Here is a 25,774-nt window from a genome sequence, read left to right on the forward strand (position 1 = left end):
TTTTTTAGTAAAGATTACCTACATGGAATATTAACTATTTCTGCAGCCAGTGACCTCACTGGCGCATGCTCACTGCGCTCTGAAGGGATGGCGTACTCCGAGATCCATCCTTTCAAAACATTGTTCCGCAAATGTCTCTCGAACGCATGGGAGTGTTGTCATCGCTGCTCGACCATTTAAAAGGCCAGAGCCTGTGAAGTTGGAAGCCCTGTCAATGGTGACGGCGTATCACTGGAAGGATTGACTTGCAGGGAACCGGATTTGTTTTTCCCCAGATTTTACAACCACTTTAAGACTCCGTTACATTTTATATTAGAATCCTGAAATACAGGGTAGAGAAGGATTTGTACTACGGGCAGGAGATTCCTCTAAGTAGTTCAAAATACTGAGTCTTTACTTAAGAGCTTCATTATACTTGTAATGTAATATATAGGTTGCATCATCATTCTTCAGGCCAAAGAAATAGGTCTCCTTTTTATTGTTTGGCTGATTACAGTTTCATGGTTATTTCTCAAAGGCTGTAAAATAAAATGTCTACTGACCACTATATTGTGATAAAGTGTCATATTTCCCAATGTGACATGTAATAATGCAGTTATAATGTAATGCAGTTTTACATGCTACTTGTTTCTTATCCTTTAACCCTTTGCCGACACCTTCCAGCAGCCCTTTACTATTATTAATGTTGGGAGGTGGAATTCCTAATCCTATTACCATTGTGATTGGCTGTCAACCTGATCACATGATCAGGAGCCATCCTACCAGCTCGTGATCATAAGCGGTGACTGGGAGCTGTCAGTGACAGCTAGTCAGTGTAGCGTGAGTGCTCTCCGCACACAACAGCACAGCCCCATGAACTCATATGTGTGGCAGCCAGGCATTAAGGCACTGTTCACACCTTCACATTTCAACACGTGTGTCATAAAGCAAAAAAACAGATGTCATAGGAAGCAATGTCATTCAATGAGGCAACGCAGAACTATGCTGTGCTGTGCAGTTTGAAAAAATGAGGTGTGTCTGTTTTTCCTTTGCATTTTCATGGAAAATATATGCAAATGTGCTACAACAGACCTTAAAAATGAATTATAGAAAAAAGACAAATGAGGACATACAGTGGATATAAAAAGTCTACACACCCCTGTTAAAATGTCAGGCTTCTGTGATGTAAAAAAATGAGACAAAGATAAATAATTTCTGAACTTTTTCCACCTTTAATGTGACCTATAAACTGTACAACTCAGTTGAACAACAAACTGAAATCTTTTAGGTGGAGGGAAGTAAAAATAAACTAAAATAATACGGTTGCATAAGTGTGCACACCCTTAAGCTAATACTTTGTTGAAGCAGCTTCTGATTTTATTCCAACATTCAGTCTTTTGGGTATGAGTCTATCAGCATGGCACATCTTTACTTGGCAATATTTGCCCACTCTTCCTTGCAAAAACATTCCAAATCTGTCAGATTGCGAGGGCATCTCCTGTGCACAGCCCTCTTCAGATCACCCCACAGATTTTTGGTCGGATTCAGGTCTGGGCTCTGGCTGGGCCATTCCAAAACTTTAATCTTCTTCTGGTGAAGCCATTCCTTTGTTGATTTGGATGTATGCTTTGGGTCATTGTCATGCTGAAAGATGAAGTTCCTCTTCATGTTCAGCTTTCTAGCAGAAGCTTGAAAGTTTTGTGCCAATTTTGACTGGCATTTGGAACTGTTCATAATTCCCTCTACCTTGACTAAGGCCCCAGTTCCAGCTGAAGAAAAACAGCACCAATGCATGATGCTGCCACCACCATGCTTCACTGTGGGTATGGTGTTTTTTTGGTGATGTGCAGTGTTGTTTTTGCGCCAAACATATCTTTTAAAATTATGGCCTAAAAGTTCAACCTTGGCTTCATCAGACCAGAACACATTTTCCCACATGCTTTTGGGAGACTTCAGATGTGTTTTTGCAAAATTTAGCCAGGCTTGGATGTTTTTCTTTGTAAGAAAAGGCTTTCGTCTTTCCACTCTACCCCATAACCCAGACACAGGAAGAATACGGGAGATTGTTGTCATATGTACCACACAGCCAGTACTTGCCAGATATTCCTGCAGCTCCTTTAATGTTGCTGCAGGCCTCTTGGCAGCCTCCCAGACCAGTTTTCTTCTCGTCTTTATATCTAATTTGGAGGGACGTCCAGTTCTTGGTAATGTCACTGTTGCACCATATTTTCTCCACTTGATGATAACTGTCTTCACTGTGTTCCATGGTATATCTAATTCCTTGGAAATTCTTTTGTACCGTTCTCCTGACTGATACTTTTTAACAATAAGATCCCTCTGATGCTTTGGAAGCTCTCTGCGGGCCATTGCTTTTGCTGTAGGATGCGACTACGAAAATGTCAGGAAAGACCTACTAGAACAGCTAAACTTTTTATTTGGGGTTAATCAGAGGCACTTTAAATAAAGGCAGGTGTGTACTGAGTCCTGCTTAATACGATTTTGAATGTGATTGCTTAATTCTGAACACAGCTACATCCCCAGTTATAAGAGGGTGTGCACACTTATGCAACCACGTTATTTTAGTTTTTTATGTTTACTCCCCCCCAAATATTTCAGTTTATCTTTCAATTGAGTTGTACAGTTTATAGGTCACATTAAAGGTAGAAAAAGTTCTGAAATGATTTATCTTTGTCTAATTTTTTTTACATCACAGAAACCTGACATTTTAACAGGGGTGTGTAGACTTTTTATATCCACTGTAGATGGACCCACTTTTGCTGCTGCATATATGCGTTTTCTGGAAGGAATAGATTAAAGTAGTAGTGGTCAACAAACTTAAAGGCGGTGTTAAAGTGCAGTCCATAACATCGCCAAGAGGCCACACACAATCAATGAATGTAATGTTTCAGAAAACTATCCGATATATTGCAGACATGTAATGTGAGATATTTAGACTATGGGCATGCTACAAGAGATGGTCAGAGACTGTGAGCATATGCGGTATGGACAGGCTTTATTGGTGTGACCAAAGTTAAAACTGAACATAACAATAATTGCCCTTGTTGAAGGGGACCTCAAGAAGTATATCAGAGAGAGAATACTTTGTATTTATCTGAATTATATATACAGCTGTACTTCGGTTTATGAATTTAATGCGTTCTCCGGGATGTTTCGTATTGCGAAAAATTCGTAAACCAATAGGAATGCATTGAAAACCAATTAATCCGTTCTGGAGGTCAGAAAGAAATTAAAAAAAAAATCACTGTCACTATAGGTCAGTGCCGGTTTTTAAATGTAATTACCAGTTTTTATTTTCTTCACTATAGCTCAGAGAATCAGCTGTCACTTTCCCCCCAGCTAAAAGAAAGAAAGTTTCCTTTTAATTTATGTCCACAAGTTAAAAGAAACCATGTTTCCTTTTAGTTTGTTTCCCAAGATAAACAAAGTTTCCTTTAGCTCCAGGGAAAGTGACGGCTAATTCTGTGAGCTATAGTGAAGAAAAAAAAGCCGTCAATTGCATTTAAAAATTGGCACCGACATACGCTTCGTATTGCGAAAAAAAATCCGTAAACCGAGGCATTATTTTCAATGGATTTTCATTTGTAAACCGAGGTACATTCGTAAACCAAGGCGTTCATAAACCGAGCTACACCTGTACTGTGTTTTTGTCTTTCTAAAAACGCTGCACATAAAGGAAAAAGGACGCACCAGAAATCCAGTGAGCTCTGAACTGCCTGTAGTAAGCTGACAGCGCTGCCTCTGCTTAAGTGTTTACCAAGCAGTGTCATCAGCCCGTTCTGATTTCTCCTTCCATTAAATACAGAACACATCCACCTCTTCTAGGGTAGGTGTTCTGTTGTCAGGGGAAAACTTAGGAGACCTCTGTCATCATACCCAAATGCCAGATGGCCAAAGCTCCAGCACTTTCTGGTAGTGTTGAAGCTTACCTGCTCAGTTTTCAAATATCAGTATTTTTGGTGCAAATTTAAGTGTTGGTAGTCCTCTTCACAAACTGATGGAAAATCTACTTACCTCCACACGTATGTTGGTTACAGTGGTTTGAGCCTTTTGACTGTAAGAAACCTCAGTTTGTGCTACAATTCCTGCTTGCCACACTCCACTGGTGTCCTACTTTTAGGATATAAAAGGTAAAGCCTTATGGGGAATGTGTCACCTCTGCAATCACGTTGGCCAAACAATGTGTATGTTTAGGGCTTCATGACTACAATCCAGCAACTACATGTACTAATCAGTTTCTTTTTTTTTCTATTTAAGAACCAGGTGCTACGGTGAACTGCATGGACAAAGTTTCTCCTCCTCATGCCATGGACGTTCCAGACCATAATGGTGTCCCTTACTCTCCCAGGTCGTCAGTTAGTGAGCATGCTCGTTCCAGGATGTTGCAACGGCACCACACCATCCAAACTAGTGATGATGCCTATGTATGTATTTCATGATTATAATGTGAGGGGCTGTATACAGATATTTTCCTGAAGGAGCAGTTTATAAACGAAGGGATTTTGTGTAATGTGGAGCAATTTGTAAATATTAACTTTTTTGTATCATTATTCTCAAAAGAGAGGTTTAGGATTTTTTTTTTTTTTTTTTTTTAATTTAAATTATACTTACCTAGGTGGAGGCAGCATTGGTCCCCCGCTGGTTCTAAGGGTGAGAACTGAGCGATCAGACACTGCTGATCGCTCAGTTCTCTCCCTCCACACTAAGTAGAGGGCCAGGTCTCTGGGTCTGCCAGTCTCTGTCTCTCTTCTCCCCCCCTTCCTTTCCCCAGCGCTTACTGGAGCACTGGGCTGCGAAGGGTTCTTTCCCCAGCCTGGACTGGCTAAGTGACATCAGCCAACAGCAGACTTCAGCCCACTCTCAGCTGAAAGCAGGTCACAGGAGTGCAGAATGAACTGCACTCCTGTGATCCACAGGAGAAGTACAGCCAAATGAGCTCTGGCCGTACTTCTCATTTCATGGTCTTCTTGCTCTTATGCAGGGTGTTTGGGTTTCTTACATTGGAAGTACAGGGGTTAGACAAAAAAAACAAAAAACGGAAACACTACATAATTTGCAGGTGTGAAAGTGACAAAATGTTTGCATTGAAGGTGGAAGTGATGTAACATTCTTTGGCTTCTGCTGTGTGACGAGACACCTTGTTAACAGGTGGGAAGCCTCATTTCGTCATTCACTGCCTGCGCTGCTAGTGATACAAAGTCATGTCAGAGCTTACTGAGCTTCAGAGAGGGCACATTGTTGGTGCCGCTTAGTTGGTGCCTCTGTGACTGAAGTTGCTGATTTATTTGCCATGTTGTGAGGTACAGTACCAAAGGTTATGACGGCATATGCTTATCAGACGACGTTTTCCTGGAAACTGTATAAGTGCGGTCGACATGGTCAACTGACCGAAAGCAACAAAAGGACATTGCTCAGGACTGTGACTCGGAATAGGAAAATTGCTGCAAAAGTGACTGCAGAACTCAATCTCAGTCCCAAGAAAACTGAGTTTGAGCTCTGCACGGTTTCCCGGAAACTGTGTATGCCGTCATAACCTTTGATCCTGTACCTCCCGACACGGCAAATAAATTGCCAACTTCAGTCACAGAGGCACCAGCTAAGTGGCACCAACAATTGGTTCTGTTTTGTAGCTCAGTAAGCTGACATGACTCCATATTGCTAGCAGGTCACGCAGTGAATGACGAAGGTGAGGCTTCCCAGCTGTTAGCTAGGTGTCTCATCACACAGCAGAAGCAAAAGAATGTTGCATCACTTCCACTTTCAATGAGAAACATGTCACACCTGCAAATCATGCAGTGTTTACTTTTTTGCCTAACCCCTGTATACTCTAATGGTGACCACACATGCATCAAAACGTGGTCATTCGTCATCACACATTCAGTTGATCCTTCATTGCAACTAAATTCATCAAATCTAATAAAATGTGCAAGCTAATGACCCTCTATTTGATTGTTTTAGTGGACTCTTGAACGACTTTGATTTTGCTAAGTCGATTGACATTTATTCTACAGATTAAAGGATCGCTTGTAATCATTTAGACTTAAGATTGATAATCGGCATATATGCTCAGTGGTTTCAGTTGATTGCAAAGTGTATATTTTATCATTCATTTCATTTATCAGTAATTTTAGCTGGTGATAAATCACTTGTTTACAAATTGCTTGCCCCAGTAGACCTGTGGTTAAGGAATGGCTTGTCTGTTGTGGAGCCATCTTTGTTTAGATACAGTGTGGCTTTACTTACTGCTCCATCTGTTCTTCCAGGTGCAGCTGGACAATTTGACTGGCATGAGTTTAATGGCGGGTAAGGCTCTAAGCTCTGCACGCATGGCAGATGCAGTTTTGAGTCATTCTTCACTTATGGGAAGTCAACAGCTCCAGGATGGCGAGGAGAGTGAAGGTGCGTAGACAAAAGCTGCCTCTTGCCTATTTGCTTTTTATTGTTTTAGTTCTGCAATCCCTCTTTCCCAGCTTGCTCCGCTGTATGTGTTGCTTCTTCCAATAATTGAATGGTTATGTTGTATTACGTCATTCTTTTTGAATTTATTGCTGATTCATCAGTTGTGTTAAGTTGTTGCCACCTGTGTAATATGTATGTGTGGCATGTGGGGGGTTAATAGCCCACCCTTTTTCTGCCTTACATATGCATCACTGAGCGGCCTATGATATAAAGACAGCTCTTGGTCCCCGTTAAATATCAGTAGCTAGCGGGACTGGATCCCAAACATGTAACTGCTTATATAGTTTGGTTGAAAAAAGTCCATCCAGTTCAACCCACACAAGAGAAAAAAAAACACACAGACAAAGAGAAACCTCCATATACAGAATTTAATACTCACGGTTGATCCAGAGGAAGGCAAAAGACCCCAATAAAACATGATTCAGTTTGCTCCAATGGGAAAAAAGAATTCCTTCCTGATCCCCTGAGAGGCAATCAGATATTCCCTGGATCAACTTTACCTATAAATGTTAGTATCCATTCTGTGCATTTAGGAAAGAATCCAGGACTTTTTTAAAACAATTTACTGAGCTGGCCAAAAGGAGGGTAAGACAGGAAGGCGCTTCTAAGTGCAGTATATCCAAATTCACTTTAATGACAACGGTTAGTAACACTTACAAGGTGGCAGTAAAAACAGGCTCTGTATGATCTGTCATGATGAGGGGCTCTATCCACTGTGCGAGAACCTGCTGTGCCGGCCAGCAGCTGCAGGGGGAGCTGAGAATGGGGTGTCCAAGATGGCCGCTGCTCTTCCGAGGCTGCTGGAGCGCACGCTGTCCAGGGGACCGCAAACCGGAAGTGATGTGGAACGGTGACGCATTTTGGAGCATGCACAAAGCTGGTTCTTCAACACTGTTACCAAGAACAGAGGAGAGCCAAATAAATAGGATGGAGGGATGGGAATAGGACGGCTTGGGGGGACAGAAGTTCCCACCTCCTGAAGACCACAAAAGAGTGTGGACAAACTGGGAACAATATAAAATACAGTAAGAGAAGAAATAAATTAACCACTTGCCTACCGGGCACTTATACCCCCTTATTTACCAGGCCAATTTTCAGCTTTCAGCGCTGCTGCACTTTGATTGACAATTGCGCGGTCATGCAACATTGTACCCATATGAAATTTTGATCATTTTTTTCTCACAAATAGAGCTTTCTTTTGGTGGTATTTAATCGCCACTGGGCGCTTTACTTTTTACGCTATAAATAAAAAAAGTGCAAAAAATTTGAAAAAAAAACAAACATTTTCTTTGTTTCTATTATAAAATTTTTCAAACAGGTATTTTTTCTCCTTCACTGATGTGCGTTGATGAGGCAGCACTGATGGGCACTGATAGGCACTGATAGTCAGCACTAAAGGGCACTGATAGGCAGCACTAATGAGGTGGCACGGATAGGCGGCACTGATAGACAGCACTAATGAGGTGTCACGGATAGGCGGCACTAATATGCAGCACTGATAGGCGGCACTGATAAGTGACACTGATGATGGGTACTGATAGACGGCACTGACTGGCACAACCCCTGGGCACTGACTGGTGGCACTGACTGGTAGCACTGCTGGGCTGCACTGGTGGGCAGCACTGGTGGGTGGGCACAGGTGGGTGGCACTGGTGGACACAGGTGGGTGGGCACAGGTAGGTGGCACTGCTGGGCACAGGTAGGTGGCACTTCTGGGCACATGTGTGTGACACTGCAGAGTGGCACAGGTGGGTGCACTGCTGGGCATAGGTGGGTGATCTGCTGGGCACAGGTGGGCGGAGCTAGTGGGCGCACTGCTGGGCACAGGTGGGCGAAACTTGCGGGTGGCACTGCTGGGCACCGATCATCAGGGCACTGATCATCAGTGTCCTGATGATCGGTGCCGATCCCCGCTCTGACAACTGCCGGTTCTCGGCAGTACTTTCCTCACGATCTGACAGCGTAAGGAAAGTGCAGCCGAGAACCGGCACTTGCATTTCCCTGTGATCAGCGTGTCATTGGACACCGCTGATCACGTGGTAAAAGGCCGCTGTGATTGGCCTTTTACCACAGCACGTGATCAGCTGTGTCCGTAGGACACCGCGATCACGGAGATCGCCGGTTGCGCGCCCCCTGGGGCGCGCAGGAGAGCGCGTTCTGGGGGGACGTCATATGACGTCCACTCAGAACTGGCCGGCCGCAGTGAAGCCGTCAATCGGCTATCTGCGGTCGGCTACTAGTTAAAAAAAAAAAAAAAAATTTATATCCTATTTATCTTTATTTCTTCCCTCTTATTGTATTTTATATTGTTCCCACATTGTCCACACTCTTTTGTGGTCTTCGGGACGTGGGAACTTCCGCCCCCCCCCCCCCCCAAGCCGCCATGTCCCCCGGCCCTCCATCCTATTTATTCGGCTCTCCTCTGTTCTTGGTATCAGTCTTGGAAGAAGGAGCTTTGTGCATGCTCCGAAACACGTCACCGTTCCACATCACTTCCGGTTTGCGGTCCCCTGGACAGCGTGCGCTCCAGCAGCCTCGGAAGAGCAGCGGCCATCTTGGACACCCCATTCTCAGATCATACAGAACCTATTTTTACTGCCACCTTGTAAGTGTTTCTAACAGTTGTCATTAACCATTTCCAGTCCGGACACTTTTACCCCCTTCCTGCCCAGGCCAATTTTCAGCTTTCAGTGCTGTCACACTTTGAATGACAGTTGCGCAGTCATGCAACACTGTACCCATATGAATTTTTTTAGCATTTTTTTGAGACAGATAAAGCTTTATTTTGGTGGTATTTATTCACCGCTGGGATTTTTTTTTTTTGCTATGTAAATGAAAGTCCAAAAATTTTGATACATAATAAATATTTCATCATAAATCTTGGCCAAAATTTATTCTGTTATCTTTTTAGTAAAAAAAAAAAAATAACCCAAATTAGTTTATAACCAAAAATTATAATTTTTAAACTTTTTTTTTTTATATTTATTATTTTTTTTTAACCTACTGTCACCCTAGCAGTGCAGTGTCACCATGGTGACACTGTACTACTTGTGGGGGGTGATGAAGATTTATTTATTTTTCTTTTTACATGGATTGCTTTTACACCCATAAAGGCTGTAAAAGCAATCATTTCTCCTTCTCTCTGGCTGCATTCTTGCAGCCATTGAGAACTACTGTGTGAGCTGTGATTGGTCACAGCTTGTCACATGGTACAAGGCTGTTGTGAATAGCCTTGTACCATGTGACCTCTGTGATCATTCACAGATTTAATACATAGTAAGCAATGATGTCACAAGTGACATCTTGCTTACTACTCTGCATGTGATCACTGATTGGCCCAGCAGTGATCACATGATCGGGACCTCGCACAGAGGGTCCCGCACGATGATCGGTGTTCCACTGTGTCCGGAGGACACAGCAGGCACCGGATCACGGTGCTGCGTGCTCCCAGGGAGCGTGCACACGCAGAGGGCGGGGAGGCCGTTTATAAACGGCCACCCGACCCTGAACTGCCACTGTCTGGCCATTTATACTGCACTTAGAAGCGCCTTCCTGTCTTCTCCTACTTCACATACAGAGTCTGCTTCAACTCCCAGAAGTGCTGCCCAGTGCCTGTGTTCTAGTTCATCATCTATCACTGCCTGACATTCTTCCATCCACAGCATCCTCCATTGATGTACCCTACATACATCTATTGAGCTGGCCAGAACCAGCTCCTGCGGGAGCCTGCAAAGCACTGCCCCTGTTATCAGTGGATCACAAGTGCAATATAAGGCTCTTGCAGATACTGCCTACAGCTCTCTGTGCCTATGGTTTGGGCAGACAGTTACTAAGCTGCAGGAAGTGTCAATGGACTACAAGGGCACTGATCTGCACACTCGCAGTCCATTGAGAACTATAAGTCCATCTGCTGCAGTGGCCGATGGGACTTGTAGACTGTTCATTAACAGATCTCTGTGAATGAGTGAGGCAGTGTGCGGGCTGAGCCTCACAGCTATGCTGAGTTTAAATGTGACTGTGGGAAGAACCACCCCTACCTGCTGTCACAGGGGAAGTGACTCTGGGGTGAGGGGGCTGGAGATGACTAACAGGTTACATGTTACAACCTAAATAAGGGTGTAAAATAATCCTTTATTCCTCACCTTTACTGGAGGTTAAATGTCAGTGCCTATTCCTTCAAAATGTAGCCAGCACTGCAGGGAATCTGAGGCAGCATTTTCTCCTGGAAATATAAGCATTTCTGCCCTTCTGTTCCTTGTCTTTCCTACAAAGACTAGTGACAAAGTTGAGCATAGTTTCAGTTGAAAAGAACTGGCCATTGACTGAACACAGGTACACAAAATGAAATATTGATGTGTACATGTAATAATTACAACAAACATTTATTGGTTCTTTTTTTTTTATCTGTATGCCTGTTGCCTCTTTACAGACTGTGAGAGAACTCCAGAGGATACAGATTTACCTGTTATTGGAGACAATGGACAACATCTCTCCACCTCTTGTTACCCCACAACCATGCTGCTGGGGTACAAGCACACCGATATGAACTTCAGTATGGAGCAAGCCGGCGTGTGAGCAGAGGTATGATTTTCATTTAATGCATTGCTTGGAACTGAGATGAGCTGGCCATGCACACAAATTACAGGCAATTACAATTACTTCACACCTACCAGTGTTGATTGTTTTATGACTTCCCTTCTAGGTTGCCTTGATTAGATAAATCATTTTTTCAGTTCCAAGCTGATTAAAAAGTTGTGGGTGCATGAAATCAATCACACGTCAGCATTATTGAACCCCTTATGTGACTGTTTCTTTTGAGACTTTTTTTTTTTTTACTATTTTTGGCTTGTCTGCTGGAAGGTGCATTGATGAGTTCAGCAATTTATGGGAGGTGTATATAAACTCTGGCCTTATTCTGTTTGCATTCATTGAAGTTAAAACAGTGTTTCTTGTAGGTTCAACCAAAATCTGGGCATAATTCCCCAGACCATGTGTGAAGCTTGTAGGGTGCATAAGACATCATGAAGTTTGCTGTTCTCTTGTATTAAGCCCATCTACTTCATCCTCTGCGATGCACCTTTACGTCGCAAGGTTGAACTGGTTATAGTTGGCAAAAGGCTGTAATTTAAAAGCGATCCTAGCGATCCCCCGTCGCTTTCTGCCGGCTCACCATAGCGATAATCAAGGACTGCAACATCCCAAATCATCTCTATGGTATAAGAAACCGGAAGTGATGAGTATTTTGTCACTTCCAATTTCCCCGGGATGTAACCAAGCCAATACTGGTTTGTGAAAGCATTTGATCATATCGATCAATGTTGTTCATCCCTTGTGATAGCCATAAAAGTGGTAAAAAAAAAATTAAAAAGGCATGTTAAAAATAAGTAAATAAAGAATTTTAAAGCTCCTTTGTCCCCCCATGTTTGCGCGCAAAGACGAACGCATACACAGGTCGCATACACACACATAGGTAAACGGTGTTCATCACACTGTGATGTAGCGCTGCAAACAGTATAACCAGAACAATAATTCTAGCACCGGATGAACAGGTAACCTGTAATAGCTCTTAAAGCCTCTTCTATGGATAATTTAATGTACCATCGTTTGTTGCTGGTCCATGAGCGTGCACAGTTTTAAAGTATGACATGTTTGGTATCTGTTTACTAATCTTTTATATTTTACCAAACAATTGGGTTTATATTGTGTTTTTGTGCATTAACATTCATGAAAGTGTATTTGTTTCCAAAACGATTGCATTTGAAAAACCGCTGTGCAAATACCATGTGACATAAAAAATTGCAACACCCGCCATTTTATTCTCTAGAGCCTTTGCTTAACAAATATATAATGTTTGGAGTTCTTAGTAGTTTTCTAGCACAAAAAATGCAGATTTTTATGTGTACTGTAGGAGAGGAATGTCAGAATAGGATTGGGATGACATGGATAAGGAATTTGTCAATATTGTGCAACATGCCCCCGTTGACTTGGTGAATCCTGCAACACAAGCTCATTTCTTTTTGTTCAGCAATAAAAGTTCTCTGGTATAAGGGTCTTTATGGACACCCTCTTAATCAGTTTATAATCTAGAATACGACACTTTTCCTGAGGGACTAATGCTACTTCTCACAAGTAAAAGCCATCAGCTCTGCGTTCTCTGATCTGGATGCATGGGGCCACTTGGCAAAACTCTTTGTAATGCATGTAATAGGACATATTATTCACTGCTTTTAAAACCCGTTGTAGATGTACATTGTGAACATGTTTCACGGTTTTATTTGTGAAAGGCTGTGGTTCAGGTTAGTCAGTCATTTTGTCTGAAAACATATGTCAGATTGCTGCTGGGTGCTGCAATATTTGTTTCAGGATGGTTGTGGCCTCCGCAATGCTCTCTGATATTCCTGTGCATGTGCGGTACACCTAATCCTTACATCGACTCTGACTGCAGAGAGTAAGAGCTTTGTTTACATTTGTTTAGTCGTGTGACTATTGCATGGCTGAACAAATGAAAAACAAACCCTTACCACTTCTGCTAAGTCCTGGGAGATTGCCCTCTGCCATGTCATTACAGAGAGCTGAGCTCCTCACAGACCGGGGAGGGGACAGGAATTTAACACCATCAGAATTGTCAGCTTCTTGTGGGACTTAAAACACCTAACAATAATAATAATAATAATGTTATCAAGAGTTTTAATAAGATGGGGGCGGGGGGTTTGGATTTTGTAAGTTTACATTTCAGAGAAAAATTGAAAGGAACTTGTTTATTGCATGTCTTTGCAAAAAAATAGGCAGGTTTTTTTTTTTTTAATACAACATTGCAGCTCCGAGATCTAAACTGCTGACAGACTTTAGATTATTTGTGTGCCCTCCATTTACCTGACATGTAAAAAAAAAAAATGTTTTAGATTACTTTTACACAGGCAGTGGTAAAAACAGGTGGTTGATCCACGTTTTACCTGCAACTCCTGACCATCCAGCTAAAGGCGGACATGATGCTGCTCAGATGAGTACACACTGTGCAGGCACCACCTTGGTTGGCTCACGGTGGTAATATGGTCCCGTAATGCAAAATCCTTGCCTTGGCAAAGAAAAAAAGAGCCCTTTAGAGGAGATTGTAGAATCGCCTTCTGATTGCCTGCAAACATCCTCTCACGAAAAGTGATCCACCATGGACCGCTTTACAGGGGGGTGTTAAGCACTGCGGTGGTTGTGCAAGCAAATAATGCACTCAAAAGCAGAGATGTAGATAAAACCTACTCGTGAAACATCTTCACAAACATTGTGAATAAATGAAACTATTGACTGGTCTTTTTTTCTTTTGATTTAGGAAGTGTCAGGTAATCTCTGACGCTTGTTTATTTAACACACTAAAGAAAGTTCAATTTTGTCTTACAGGTTTTCTGTCGAAAAATCGAGGGTCCCATCTTTCTGAACACCAACAGTATCTGCAGCTTTAGCGCCAAATTTCATTTGTATTCTTTCCCTGAACTGACTCGCCGTACCCCACCCCATCACGGACGGATTCTTGGATTGCCCCCCATCATTTAATTTGTTTTATTTTTATGTACTTGTTTAACCCTTCCTCCATTCAGGAGTATGAGGCTTCAAAAGCAAAAGGCAGGGATTAGTCGTGGGGAGGGGGGGGACACCCACTTGTTTAATGGAGAACTATCTGTGAACTTGCCACCCTTGCAGGCATTAGCAGAAAAGGAGGAGGGATTTTATTCAAAAGGCGCTTTTGGGGGGAAAGGTAGCATTGGTGGGGTGGGAAAAATTTGGTTGCTGAAACATAGAAACACCAGCACAGAATTCTATATAAATGTCTGGCACCTATTGTGGCAAGAGAGACTGCAGCCTCACTATTGAAGCTGCTGGTTCCCAAGCAGGGACGTAAGACACACTGTAGCCTGTGGGTAACCAGTGGAAGAGACTGGTGTCCAAGGGTGGTATGGCAGGAGTGACTAGTGCCGAGGGTGGAGTTCTTTTTAGAATATAAGTGACAGCAGGTATTCCACAATCTACACTAGCTTGTTTTTTTTATGTTCTCTGTCTAAGTTTTTAGGTTGATATATCCACTGGGTCTGGAATCTTACTTATCAAGCTCAGTTTTTCAGAAATTGCACTATTTTTATTTGAACCAGTATAGCTGAGAGCATTTAGGTTTCTGTATCCTTCCTAAGGTGAATAAACAAAAAAGCCAAAGAAAAGAAAAAAAAAAGGCCTATCCCTTCACAGTGGATAGGATGTATGTGCCATTTTATTTTGCAATGTACTATTTTTATAGCTTTATTGTGTAGAAAGTAGATTCCTTTCCAGCATTGTAAGATTTCATTCCTTATAGCCTGTATCCTCCCGTTCATGGCCAAATTTCAGAGGATTGTATCTTTAATGTCAAAGCATATGTGGCTAAGTCGCATGGTATAAAGACAAGATTATGTGATTTAAAGAAATTAAAGCAGAACTTCAGAGAAGTAGAGCAGTCCTGTATTCAAAACAATGAAATGCAAGCTGCTATAAAAACATAAAAGGTTTCTTTTTAAATGCACTTATTCCCCTCCACCCTAGTAAACAGACTGAGAGTGGATGGCCAACACCATGAGCCAGGTAAACTCTGCATTTCATGGTGCTGCTTTTCCAGCATGGTTTAGACACTTAAGGTGGCCATAGATGGGTAGTATTTCTAACGGAAATTCTTGGGAAAAGAATATTCTATGACGTTTGTTCATTTTTCATATCATTAGTGGGGTCAAATCAGCATTTGTTTTTGACCGCAGTGACAAAATTTGAAGGAGCAGGATAGAAAATTATTCTCGAACAAACAAGTTTTTAACAGTGTATGTGGTTTTCATTCATTCCAAAATCATATGCTAAAAGCAAATAAAAGCTTTTGAATTTTCTGAGAATTTTCGTACAAATTTTCCTAAGACTATAAAGCGGATTTTAATAATGTTGACTACATAGTGTGGCAGGGATAGCTGAATTGTCAATTTTGACATGTACAGCTTACATATCCAATTCAGCGTGTATATTTCATAGTTTGGCTGAAGCTCTGCTTTAATATCTGATACTGGAAGCAGCATCCTATTGGGATAGTACTCAGTCTGCCAATACAGAATGCACTGGCACACAAGCATTGTGTTTTGTGTATAGGAAGGATTAAATACATAAAGACTCTGACAAGCCTATGAAGATATTATCTGAAAAACACTATATCAGTGCTTGAAGTCAGAGTGAGTTTCTTACTAGTCTGATCTAGTAGCAGTTATTGTTTTTACTCAGTACTTTTAAGTACTATATCTTGGCACCATTTTGCACACGATAAAGCTGCTGTCGTTGGAAGATGTATTTTGTAGTGACAATAATGAGATGTGCCATGCCCAACTGTCAGCTCTTCTTTGTTGTAGTTTTTATCATTTTTGTGTAGTTTTTTTTTTTTCTTTTGAGTATTGTATCTGTTGCTGTAATTATGGCTGTTCTGAAATTTAGCATAAACAAACGCCCAAGGTGTCTAACTCCTCCTGCCTATCCACCCTGAGAGAGACAAATCCCACACAGTGCCTGTGAGGCCCTTGGGAGATTAGGCCTGGTGCAATATGCTACTTATTTTACATATGATTATTTTTATTATTGTTTTTTTGTGTTTTGTCTGTCATTCATCATGGTCAGAATTAACCTACAGTATGCCTGGAGAACATCCTCTCCATGTGGCAGCCAGTGGGTTAAAGCGAGATCTTAGTGTTCCACGTGGAGTGTGTGTAGGGACTGTGTACATTTGTATGTATGTGTAAATATGTCTGTGTATGGATGTATATATATATTGAGCGTGAATTGGTCTGTATAAAGGCATTTGCTCCTAGAGATTGATCATTATTACTGGTGAGCAGTTTTTTTTAAAACTTCTTATATAATCATACCAGTCTGGTTGTGCTTTCATTTATCTCCGTCACCGCCTAATTAATCAGTAAGGGACTTTATACCCAGCTGATCTGTAACCAGCTCACCCAGGGAGAAGAGTTCAGACTGCATTGGATATTTTGCTGGTAAGGGTTCATGTTTGTGACTCCTGCTTTTAAGCCATAAAAGCAGGTCAAGTATCACTGAGTGCAAACAAGACTTTGTCCCGGTAATACCGGCCACGATGTATATTTTATACATCACACGCACAATGGTTCCTCATCCTCACCTCTGCTGCCCGATGGTTATCAATCTCCAAACTTCCATGTCTGATAAGCCCAGCAATTATCTCTTGTCTGATTACTAGCAGGTTATACTGCTGGAAACCTTACATCTGCTTACTGTGCTGTCAGCTGTGGACAATTATATCCACCTTTACAGCCACCTTCAACACCTTTTGTGTTTTATTAGAAAGCTATCCATAGACTTAAGAGTAACTCCACTTTCATAGGAAAAAGCAAAGAAAAAAAGAAAAAATAGCATATTCAATTGCCACACAATATGTCATATTCTAATTTATAGTGGTTCTAAAGGCTGCAGATTTTTTATTCTAATGCATTCTTTGCATTAAAATTATATTAAAGGCATATCTTTTTTACTTAAAAATAACAAACATGTCATGCTTACGTGCTCTGTGTAATGGTTTTGCACAAAGCAGCCCCGATCCTCGGTTCCCCCGCTGGCACTCCTGGACCCTCCTTCCTGCCTAGTACCCTCATAGCAAGCAGCTTGCTATGGGGGCACTCGAGCAGGCTCACTCCCGAGCTACTGCTCTATGTGCCCATTCACACACTGAACGTGGCTTGTCCCTGCCCCCATGCTCTCCTCATTGGCCCACTGCCTGTGAGTGACAGAAGCCAGGGCAGGAGACGATCACTACCACTGATGTATCAACCAATGAGGAAGGAGAGACCTGGGAGAGCTGAGGCTCTTGTGCACATGGCTGGATCAGGTTCAGGTAAGTTTTTGGGAGGCTGCTGCACACGGGTTTTTTTTTTTACCCTCATGTATAGAATGCATGAAGGTAAAAAACCTTGAGCCTTAACAACCACTGTAGGGTAAAAATCCTTCAATGCTCAACTCTCCCCTCCAGCACTCCCTTATACTCACCTGAGCCTGATCTCGATCCAGCACTGTGCATGAAAGCAGCGGCTCTCTCCCTCCTCTCTGGCTCATAGACAGCAGTGGAAGCCATTGGCATCCGCTGCTGTCAGTCACAGCCAGTGAGGAGGGGGTGGGGCCGAGCTGCACACTGTGTGTAAATGGACACACAAAGCAGGGCTCAAGAGAGCCTGTGTGAGTGCCCCCATAGCAAATGGCAGAGGGGAGGAGCAAGGAGCACTGGTGGTGGACCCAAGAAGAGGAGGAACGGGGATACTCTGTACAAAACCATTGCATAGAACAAGTAAATGTAATTTGATATGTTAAAGAATAAAAAATTAATGTTTACAATCACTTTAACGTTATTATAAAATACCTTTCATTTTCAATCTGCAGCACTGTAATTTTCTATAAAATGCAATATGGCAATCTGGAGGCATTCTGTACACAGAAATGTGATTGTGTGATTGGCTTATTGATTTTCCCAAAAGTCTGCAATCAGTCAGATATTTGGCATCCCCTGCAATGAAATACTCCTAAAGGGAATTAATGTCTAAAGGAATGCAGACCCTGCAATTTTCCTCATTAGAGCTTTACAAGTGCAGCAGCTGATTGATAATTATGAAGTCACTCCCATACACATTCATTTTTGTACATGAACACCGACCAACAAATAGCTATTTCTTCAGAATATTGAAAAGGTAGGAATCTGCAACACAGTTTGTTAAAATCCTTGCAAAGTACATAATCACCCAGTGGAGAGTTACTCTTCAAAACAATTGTTGACTAATAACAGATTGTAAAATACCTGTATGAGCTGCCAATTGGCAAAATAATCATTTTAACACCCTTTCACTCTGTCTGAGATAGGTTTGGTTTCGAGCATGTCTAAAACCCCGTACAGACGAGGAAAATTATTTTTTTTTGCATGCTAGTTTCATATCGAAAGTGAAGAGGTTACAACAGAAAATTTGGAAGTGATTTTTGGATGAAAACGAAAAAAAAACCTGAAAATCATACAATCTGATAGCGTACAAAAAAATTTTCATTCTTGTCTTTTCAAATAATTTCGGACAAAAGCTGTGTACTAATGGTCAGATTATTGTACGATCACTTTCGATTATTTTTTGTGCAATTTTCTGATTGTGTGTATTAGCCTTAAGGAGGGTATAATCATGTACAATCAACTAACATGATTGCAACTTTTATGGTCCCCTTATGTCTATGGCTACCTTGGAATATCTCTTTCAATCTCAGTAGTGATGCTTCTGTTCTCCTCTTTCATAAAGATTACAAACGTGAGTTTTTATTTGTAGCTTTTAAGCCTTGCATGTATTACCTGCCCATGGTTTGGTTTTAAATTGCATAAAGCATATCAGACCTAATATAAAGATAGCAACGTAAACAAAACATTGTCACCCATGGCAATCAGATTTCATAGGTGAGACTATGAATACATTTTATTGCTTTGGGAAATCCAGACCCTTCTTCTTTGATTTTTTTTTTTTTAAACCAGGCACACCAGGAGTGATGACATCTGTCATGTGATGCGGCGTATGTGTAATCAGAGAGCAGTCTGGGTGGAGCAATATGTCTTTATATACCCCAGTGTGTGTGTGTGTTGTCCCTGCACTCCTCACCAATTCATTTCAATTGTGGCCCAAAGAGCCTCTCTTTTCTCTTATAAACACAAATATCTAAACAAAGGAATATATATATATATATATATATATATATTTATTCATGTTCGCCCCTGCTAGTCTGAGCAGGCTCCCTCTGCATATCTTTCATTTGACATAAGAAATGTTTTTTTTTTTCATAGCTCATTGTTCTTGTTTCCCTAAATGTTGTTATATAATTATTATTATTGGTAATAAAAAAAGAAAGAAAAAAATAACTGAAGTTTGTGTTTTAAGAGGGTAGAACATATAGGTCTGCATGTGGGTCCTCACTCACTTAAGTCCATCTTTGTGTTTGTTTTTACATTCGATGTTTATTGTTTAAACTTTTTCTCTTTTTCTTTTCTAAAATCTGTGATCATTGCACTTAGCACAATTTTAGTTTGTAGAGGGCCAAATGAACTTGTCCATAGGGGAAGGATTGAAGTAAAAGGTTTAAAAAGATAAACATAGTGTGCGATTACCCTGTTGTGAGCGGTTTCCCTGCAGAGTTAAGAGAGCAAATACTTAAATGAGAGCACAGCCCAAAACCTTTGATTTTAGTTTTGGATGTATGATGATTAAATCTGGACTCCAGGCAAAAAGAACAGACACCAATTCATGCAGCTCTGTATTTGTCAATAATTGTATTTTTTAAGGCAAATATATCTTGGTATCAGCCTCTTGCAATCCACTGTACAGCAGAGCTCAAACTAGGAGACAGAGAAGCAGCACGAGGAGCTCATCAGCTGTTCTGCAGTGCTCATATGGTGGCAAGAGGCATGCTGATGGAAAAAGAGAGCAGAGTGACAGAGAAAAGTTCAACAGTGTGCTGCTTCTTTTTCTTTCAAATTACATGCTGGAGTGGGAATTTAGCTGCTGCAGCAGAGAACAATCAGGTTTGCAGGCTGGCCATGGTATATTCATCTCAAAACCAGATGAACAGAGATAAAAATCCTTTGGCAAGTAAAACATCGCCTATATACAGTATGTATTTTATCTATATGTTTAGCTGTTCACATGCAGTTCAGCTTTAGGATTCTTTTTGTAGTGGCCTGTCTCCAAAGTTTAAATGGTGCCAGTCCACATGCCAGTCCTCCAAATATAAGAACAATAATCTTGATTCCAAATCTTGAAGACTATCCACCACCAACCTTAGAGGGCCACACTGAGGCCTCGTTCACACCATGTGCTCAGATATGATTTTTTTTTTTCTGCATCTGTCTCCAAGGGCACAAAGAAAACAATTGTTCTCTATGTGCCCTGTTCACACCACAACACTGGTGCCATGTGCAAATGTTTTTGTGCAGAATATGCATCATTTACACATCTTTCTGCATAGAAAGACTCCCATGACCCCAAGATTGGTGTGGACGGAGCACAAATCTTTTTTACAAATATTGGTGGTGGATGACTTGTTCTCACACTGCTGCTCTTCTTGGATAAAGAATATATCTTTAAACTCTTGATATTAGGAGTGCTGCCATCTTTCTTTTTGCCTGTTTTTTGTTGTAAGGTGTGCAATGTAAGTAGGTACATAACCTTCCAGGTGTAGGGAGAGATCATCAGAGAGGACTTTCTTTAGATATTCACTCTGAGACAACTTCATCCTTCTAAACCAAATTGATTCGTTTTGGCCATTGTTCTCATTTAATATTTGACATTTATTCTGGTCACACATTTCTTTTTTTGCTTGACAAGCTGGGGATTTTGTTAACTTTCTGACATGAAAACAAATGTGTCAATACAGCGTTGTAGTGGTAAGTGACTTCATTCTTGTGGGTAATCGAATACTAACGGTAATCACAATAATGCCAAAAAAAAGCTCTTATAGTTAGAAAAAGCAGAGGTGTTTTTTTTTCTTTTTATACTGATGTGCCTACCATATCTATGAAATATTTACAAGTTATCTTCTCCTTTCTAAGATGCAATGGTACGGGGTTCAGGCACCCAATGATTACATTGTGACATTTGCACACAGTTTCTGTTTGCTGCCTCAGCATTGTTGCTATACCAAGCAGCAAAAGATGGGATGAGCAGTTGTAAGGGTTTATGCTTGTGTGTTATGACATTCAAGACTAAGGGGGCCTTAAATAAACCTCCAGCAGTACCAGTTTAAATATGATCGAAAATGATCCTTATTCTTTGCCTTGGTGATTGGCTTACTACTTTTTCCAGAATTTTTTACTGATCTTATAAACAAATGGCAGGCTTCCCCTGCAATGTCCTTTTAGTATTGTGCACTGAGAGTTTCAACTTTGAGATACTTATATGGAGTGCTGATCTAGAGTGACATCAGTAGAAGCAGTGTCTGCTATCACAGTCCTAACACTGGCTACATGATTTACGTTCTAAAAGCAGCCCCCAATGTGAATTTAAAGTGTGTCAGAACATTATCTACGGAAAAGAAACACACAGCTTTGTAAAATCCTTACATAAAATCAACTTTTAATTCCTCAACAAAGCTGGAGTTTCAATTTAAAGCCCATTTACCTGTCTTGAATGCATGACAGCCACATTCCAGCAACCTCTGATCTAATTATTGGATTGCTTCTTGAAGTAATGGTCGATATTCTGTATCTTTGATTTGCATGCTTTTTATATGCATCCTTTCTCTTCCTGGAAATTTTTGTATCATTTTTTTTTCTCTGTTTAAAGATTTCTGTTATTTTTATATTCTTGGAAGATATGTTGTGTTTGCTTCTACCGGAAAGTGGCAAACATTCCCAAGAATTAGCTTACTTAGAACAAACTGCAGACATGTCAAACAAGCATTTGCTGAACATCAACAAATGTGTTTAAAAGCTCAAACAGACAATCTTGGGAGTTTAATGGACTTGAGACCTGAACACTTTTGTGATCGCTCACTTTTGTGAGTGTTGGAGTAATAAAAATAAATTGCCTGTTGTGGAATCTCCTGGCAGACCTAACAGAGAGACACCAATCAGACATCTTACCTTTGCAATATAATTATTTTGAAGAAAATTTGGTTGGTGACTGGTTGAATTACTGGTGTCATCCCAACTTTTTAGCAATCAGTCTCACTCCAAACCCAGAGAGAGGAGCACAGTGTTCTGTTTTCCAAAGCTCCTTTTAAGTTTTAACTATAACCGCAAGGGCCACTTCAATCCGGCAATTCTATTTCCAGTGACAGAAACATTTAAACTCAACCTGCATTTTCCTACGAAGTTGTTACCTGAATCAATAATAGAATGTTCCAGTAATAATTGAGCTTCTACAGAGAAGCTGTACAGAGATGGTCCAGTTTCCACTAGTGATAATGGAATATGAATTTCAATAATTCTGCTGCTGGTAAAGTATTGCCGCTGAGAGAATCACCCTTGGCCCATGAGGTTATTATGAGGAAAGCCAAAGGAACCAAAACGCCCACCACTAAAATACTGTGAATTAAATCTCCACCATTTCAACAGGAGCTTTTTACTGTACATGTGGGAACTTGTGTGAAAATACTTGTTTTAGGAAGAAATGTATTAGATGCAGGAAACAGACCAGGTTTTCATTGGTTGACATTGGATACAAGCTTAATCACTCACCAGCTTATTTGCCTTGGGGCACGGTTTCCAGCTCCAACCTCCTACTGCAGTCATTACAGTGTAGGAATTTACACGTTTTGGTTTTTTTTTTTTTTTTAATCCTTCTAGTTTACGTTATGGAGAATGCAGGAACAATGGAATGGTGAGACCCTCACAGAGACCATCTTTGAAACCCTCTTTATTAAAAAAAAAAAAAAAAAAAGCTGTGCATTCTACAGAGGTCATCTCATTGAATGCTTTAGGGAAATGATGACTTGATTTTCTCCATCAGTGGTATTATTAGCCATAGCCCAAATATACTGTCCCATCTTTCCCAGGAAATCCCAGTATCAGTCATTTTTGGTCTGATGCTTTGATTTTCAAAATTGTAACCCACTATGTCAAACATAGAACCCCACAGTAGACTTCAAAATGGTCCTAGAAGCACAGAATGCAAGGCTGTCATTGACGGTAAGGTCCAGAGTCTAATGTCAAGCAAGCAGTTTTGCTCCAGGAGGAAAAGCTTAGCTTCTGGTTATGATTATCTAAGCCATATTAAAAAAAAATATATAAAAAATCTTTTAATGTTAACATTCTAAAGAGATCAGGAAAGTTGCCGCCGTCCTAAACAATGTTTTTAACAGCTCCTTTTTGGGTGAATCAATTTACAAAAATGAAAAGTACACTGAATCCATCTGTGACATTTTTGTTCTCTAAATATATAAATATCAATTCGATATTAGGAGTCGCATACTGTGATGTTTCAATTGCATAGTCATCTCAGCTCTGCATCTATTGGGGAAAAATAGAGATCTGTGGTCAAAAATTGCCAAAAGGCTGACATCGTTCCGACAGAGAGACCTTGGGGTGTCTTATAAACCGTATTCCCACAGTTGGTAGAAAATGATACCAAGACAAAGGCTTAAGTTTATAGTAATAAAGCACTGGGAACACAGGTTCTTTATGTAATGATGGGTCTTCTGTCCCCATTTGTTTTTGGTAGGAGCAGGGGGAGAGAACGTGTCACAAGAGGATTTTGTCCTGACAGTTGTGGGAAGTGGCTATTTGTCGCTGTGTACTCCTGTACTTTACTACTGGCCACTGTACCATCAAAGCATGTCTCTCCTGTTGTTTTGCTAAAAATATGGCTAGAAGAGACCTCATGCTTACCTACATAATTACATTTGTATACCTTTACATGGGTACAAAACAGAATTGGCTTTAAGAAAGTCTGACAAGCAGATGGCAATAACCTCTAAAGTCAAACTCAAATGCAAGTTGCATGGCTGTCGTGATTCCTCTGAGTTAGTGTTAGCCACAGACCTAGAACAAGTGTGAAATCAATTACTGATTGGTATACTTTCATGTAGTGCCTCTAAAAACATTGAAGTCAAGGAACTGACTTGATAACCAGTCTCCTTGCATTTCAGTAGGAGGTTCACAATATGATGGTTTTGTGATGGTAAAAATCTATTACAGAATAATTCACGATGCTTCCCACCTGGATTGTGGGAATAAATGCAGTCTCGCATAATGTAGTGCATTGTGACCTCCGCTAATGCAAAAGTGTGTTTGGGGGGGTACCTGCAAAAAGTTTAGGGAAACTGCTGCAGAACATGCATTTTCATAGGTGTATATTCAGGGTCTGCCAAGAAATAATAGATGAGAGCTATTTGGATATCTGAGCAGCAAGATGAACACAATGGCTGCCAGCATGTAAATTAGATTTGTCCAACTGATAGTCTTGTTAGGCAATTAGACGCACACTTAAAAAAAAAAAAAACTTGCCTGATTTTTCACTGGTACTACAGCATGTATATCAGGTTAGTTCTCAGCATTTTAGAACACCTGACTCCCAGGCTGTAAAGGTCAACCTAGAAATAGCCCCCCTAAGTCCTATATTTGGTTTGCTAATGGGATGGTTGGCTTGACTGACTTGGAAAAATGAAGTCCGATGCCTGCCATTTTGTGTGTCAACAGCTTTCCAAGGCCATTGGACTTTTGGCTGAATCACTTTTGGCTGCAAGTCTTTAGGTGCAATTTATTACCGTTTTGCACTTCTGGATCCTGCAATCCTTGACAATTCCTGGCAATATTACTCTATGTCCATGTTGTTGGATGTTGTTCATTTGTGAACTGTAGGTTCTCAATTGGATAACAGTTTGGGGTTTTCTGCTGGGTCTTTCTAGGATATTCCTGCTCTTGACTAAACCATTTTTGTAAATTTGGATGTTTATCTTGCTGAAAGGTGAACATTCACTAAAAGCTCTATTTTTTTGCTGACTGAAACAGGGTTTCTACTAGATTCCATACCACCCTCAGTCCTGAACAATTTTTCAGTGCCTTTCAAAGGAACACACATGCAGCATGGGACTGTCACCACCATGCATCACTGTGGGGTTAGTGTTTTTGAGGCAATGAGCAGTGTTGGCTGTGTGGCACACAATGTTTTGTGCTTCTGCCAAAAGGGATCATTTTGGTCTCATCGTGCCAGAGGAGCTTTTTTCACATTGGTTCATCTCCCATGTGCCTTATGGTAAAATGCAAATGGGATTTGATATTGGACTTTTGAATAATTCAGGCTGTTGATAGCCAGTTTATAGTTGATATAGTTTAAAATTGCAGTTAAATCCATTTTAATTCCACATTGTAACACTCAAGAGGAAGTATACTTATGCAAAGCTGTGTACATTTTTTTTTCTTTGTTTTGCTGTAAGGCTGAATTTTAGGAAAACCACTAAATGTACCATTGAAAATACAAATGTGAACCAAAGGATTTTTAGTGTTCTGCAGCCACTCTTGTGGCAATTCTGGCAGACTGCATGATAAAATGGTATGGAAGTCCCCTGTATTAAATTTATATTTTTTAAATAAAAGTGTATGTATCTTAAAAACAGAACAAAAAAAAAAAACGGGACCAGTTTATAAACCTATATACAAATTTACCTATATGTAAAAAAAAAATAAAAAAAAAATTAGATTGACCAAAGATAATTTATCGCGACATTGTTTCTTTGAAGAACATTTCCATGCTAGCGCCAAAGTTTGCTTGGGAAGCTGCATGGTGAATTTTAA

General features: G+C 40.7%; 1 protein-coding gene across 2 annotated transcripts in view; it reads left to right on the forward strand.

Moving 5' to 3' along the window:
• Positions 1–22,117, forward strand: part of SIK3 (SIK family kinase 3) — a 229,702-nt gene extending 207,585 nt beyond the window's left edge. For both annotated transcript variants that reach the window (XM_089670146.1, XM_089670147.1), the window contains exons 22-25: positions 4,255–4,421; positions 6,261–6,396; positions 10,886–11,037; positions 13,849–22,117. In XM_089670146.1, the coding sequence (XP_089526272.1) occupies positions 4,255–4,421; positions 6,261–6,396; positions 10,886–11,031 (449 nt within the window). In that variant the 3' untranslated portion in view covers positions 11,032–11,037; positions 13,849–22,117. The remainder of the gene's footprint in view (positions 1–4,254; positions 4,422–6,260; positions 6,397–10,885; positions 11,038–13,848) is intronic.
• The last annotated feature ends 3,657 nt before the right edge of the window (positions 22,118–25,774 follow it).

The sequence above is a fragment of the Staurois parvus genome, unplaced genomic scaffold (assembly GCF_062004578.1).
Source record: "Staurois parvus isolate SC_StPar_1 unplaced genomic scaffold, SC_StPar_1.0 ptg000087l, whole genome shotgun sequence".
NCBI classification, from domain to species: domain Eukaryota; kingdom Metazoa; phylum Chordata; class Amphibia; order Anura; family Ranidae; genus Staurois; species Staurois parvus.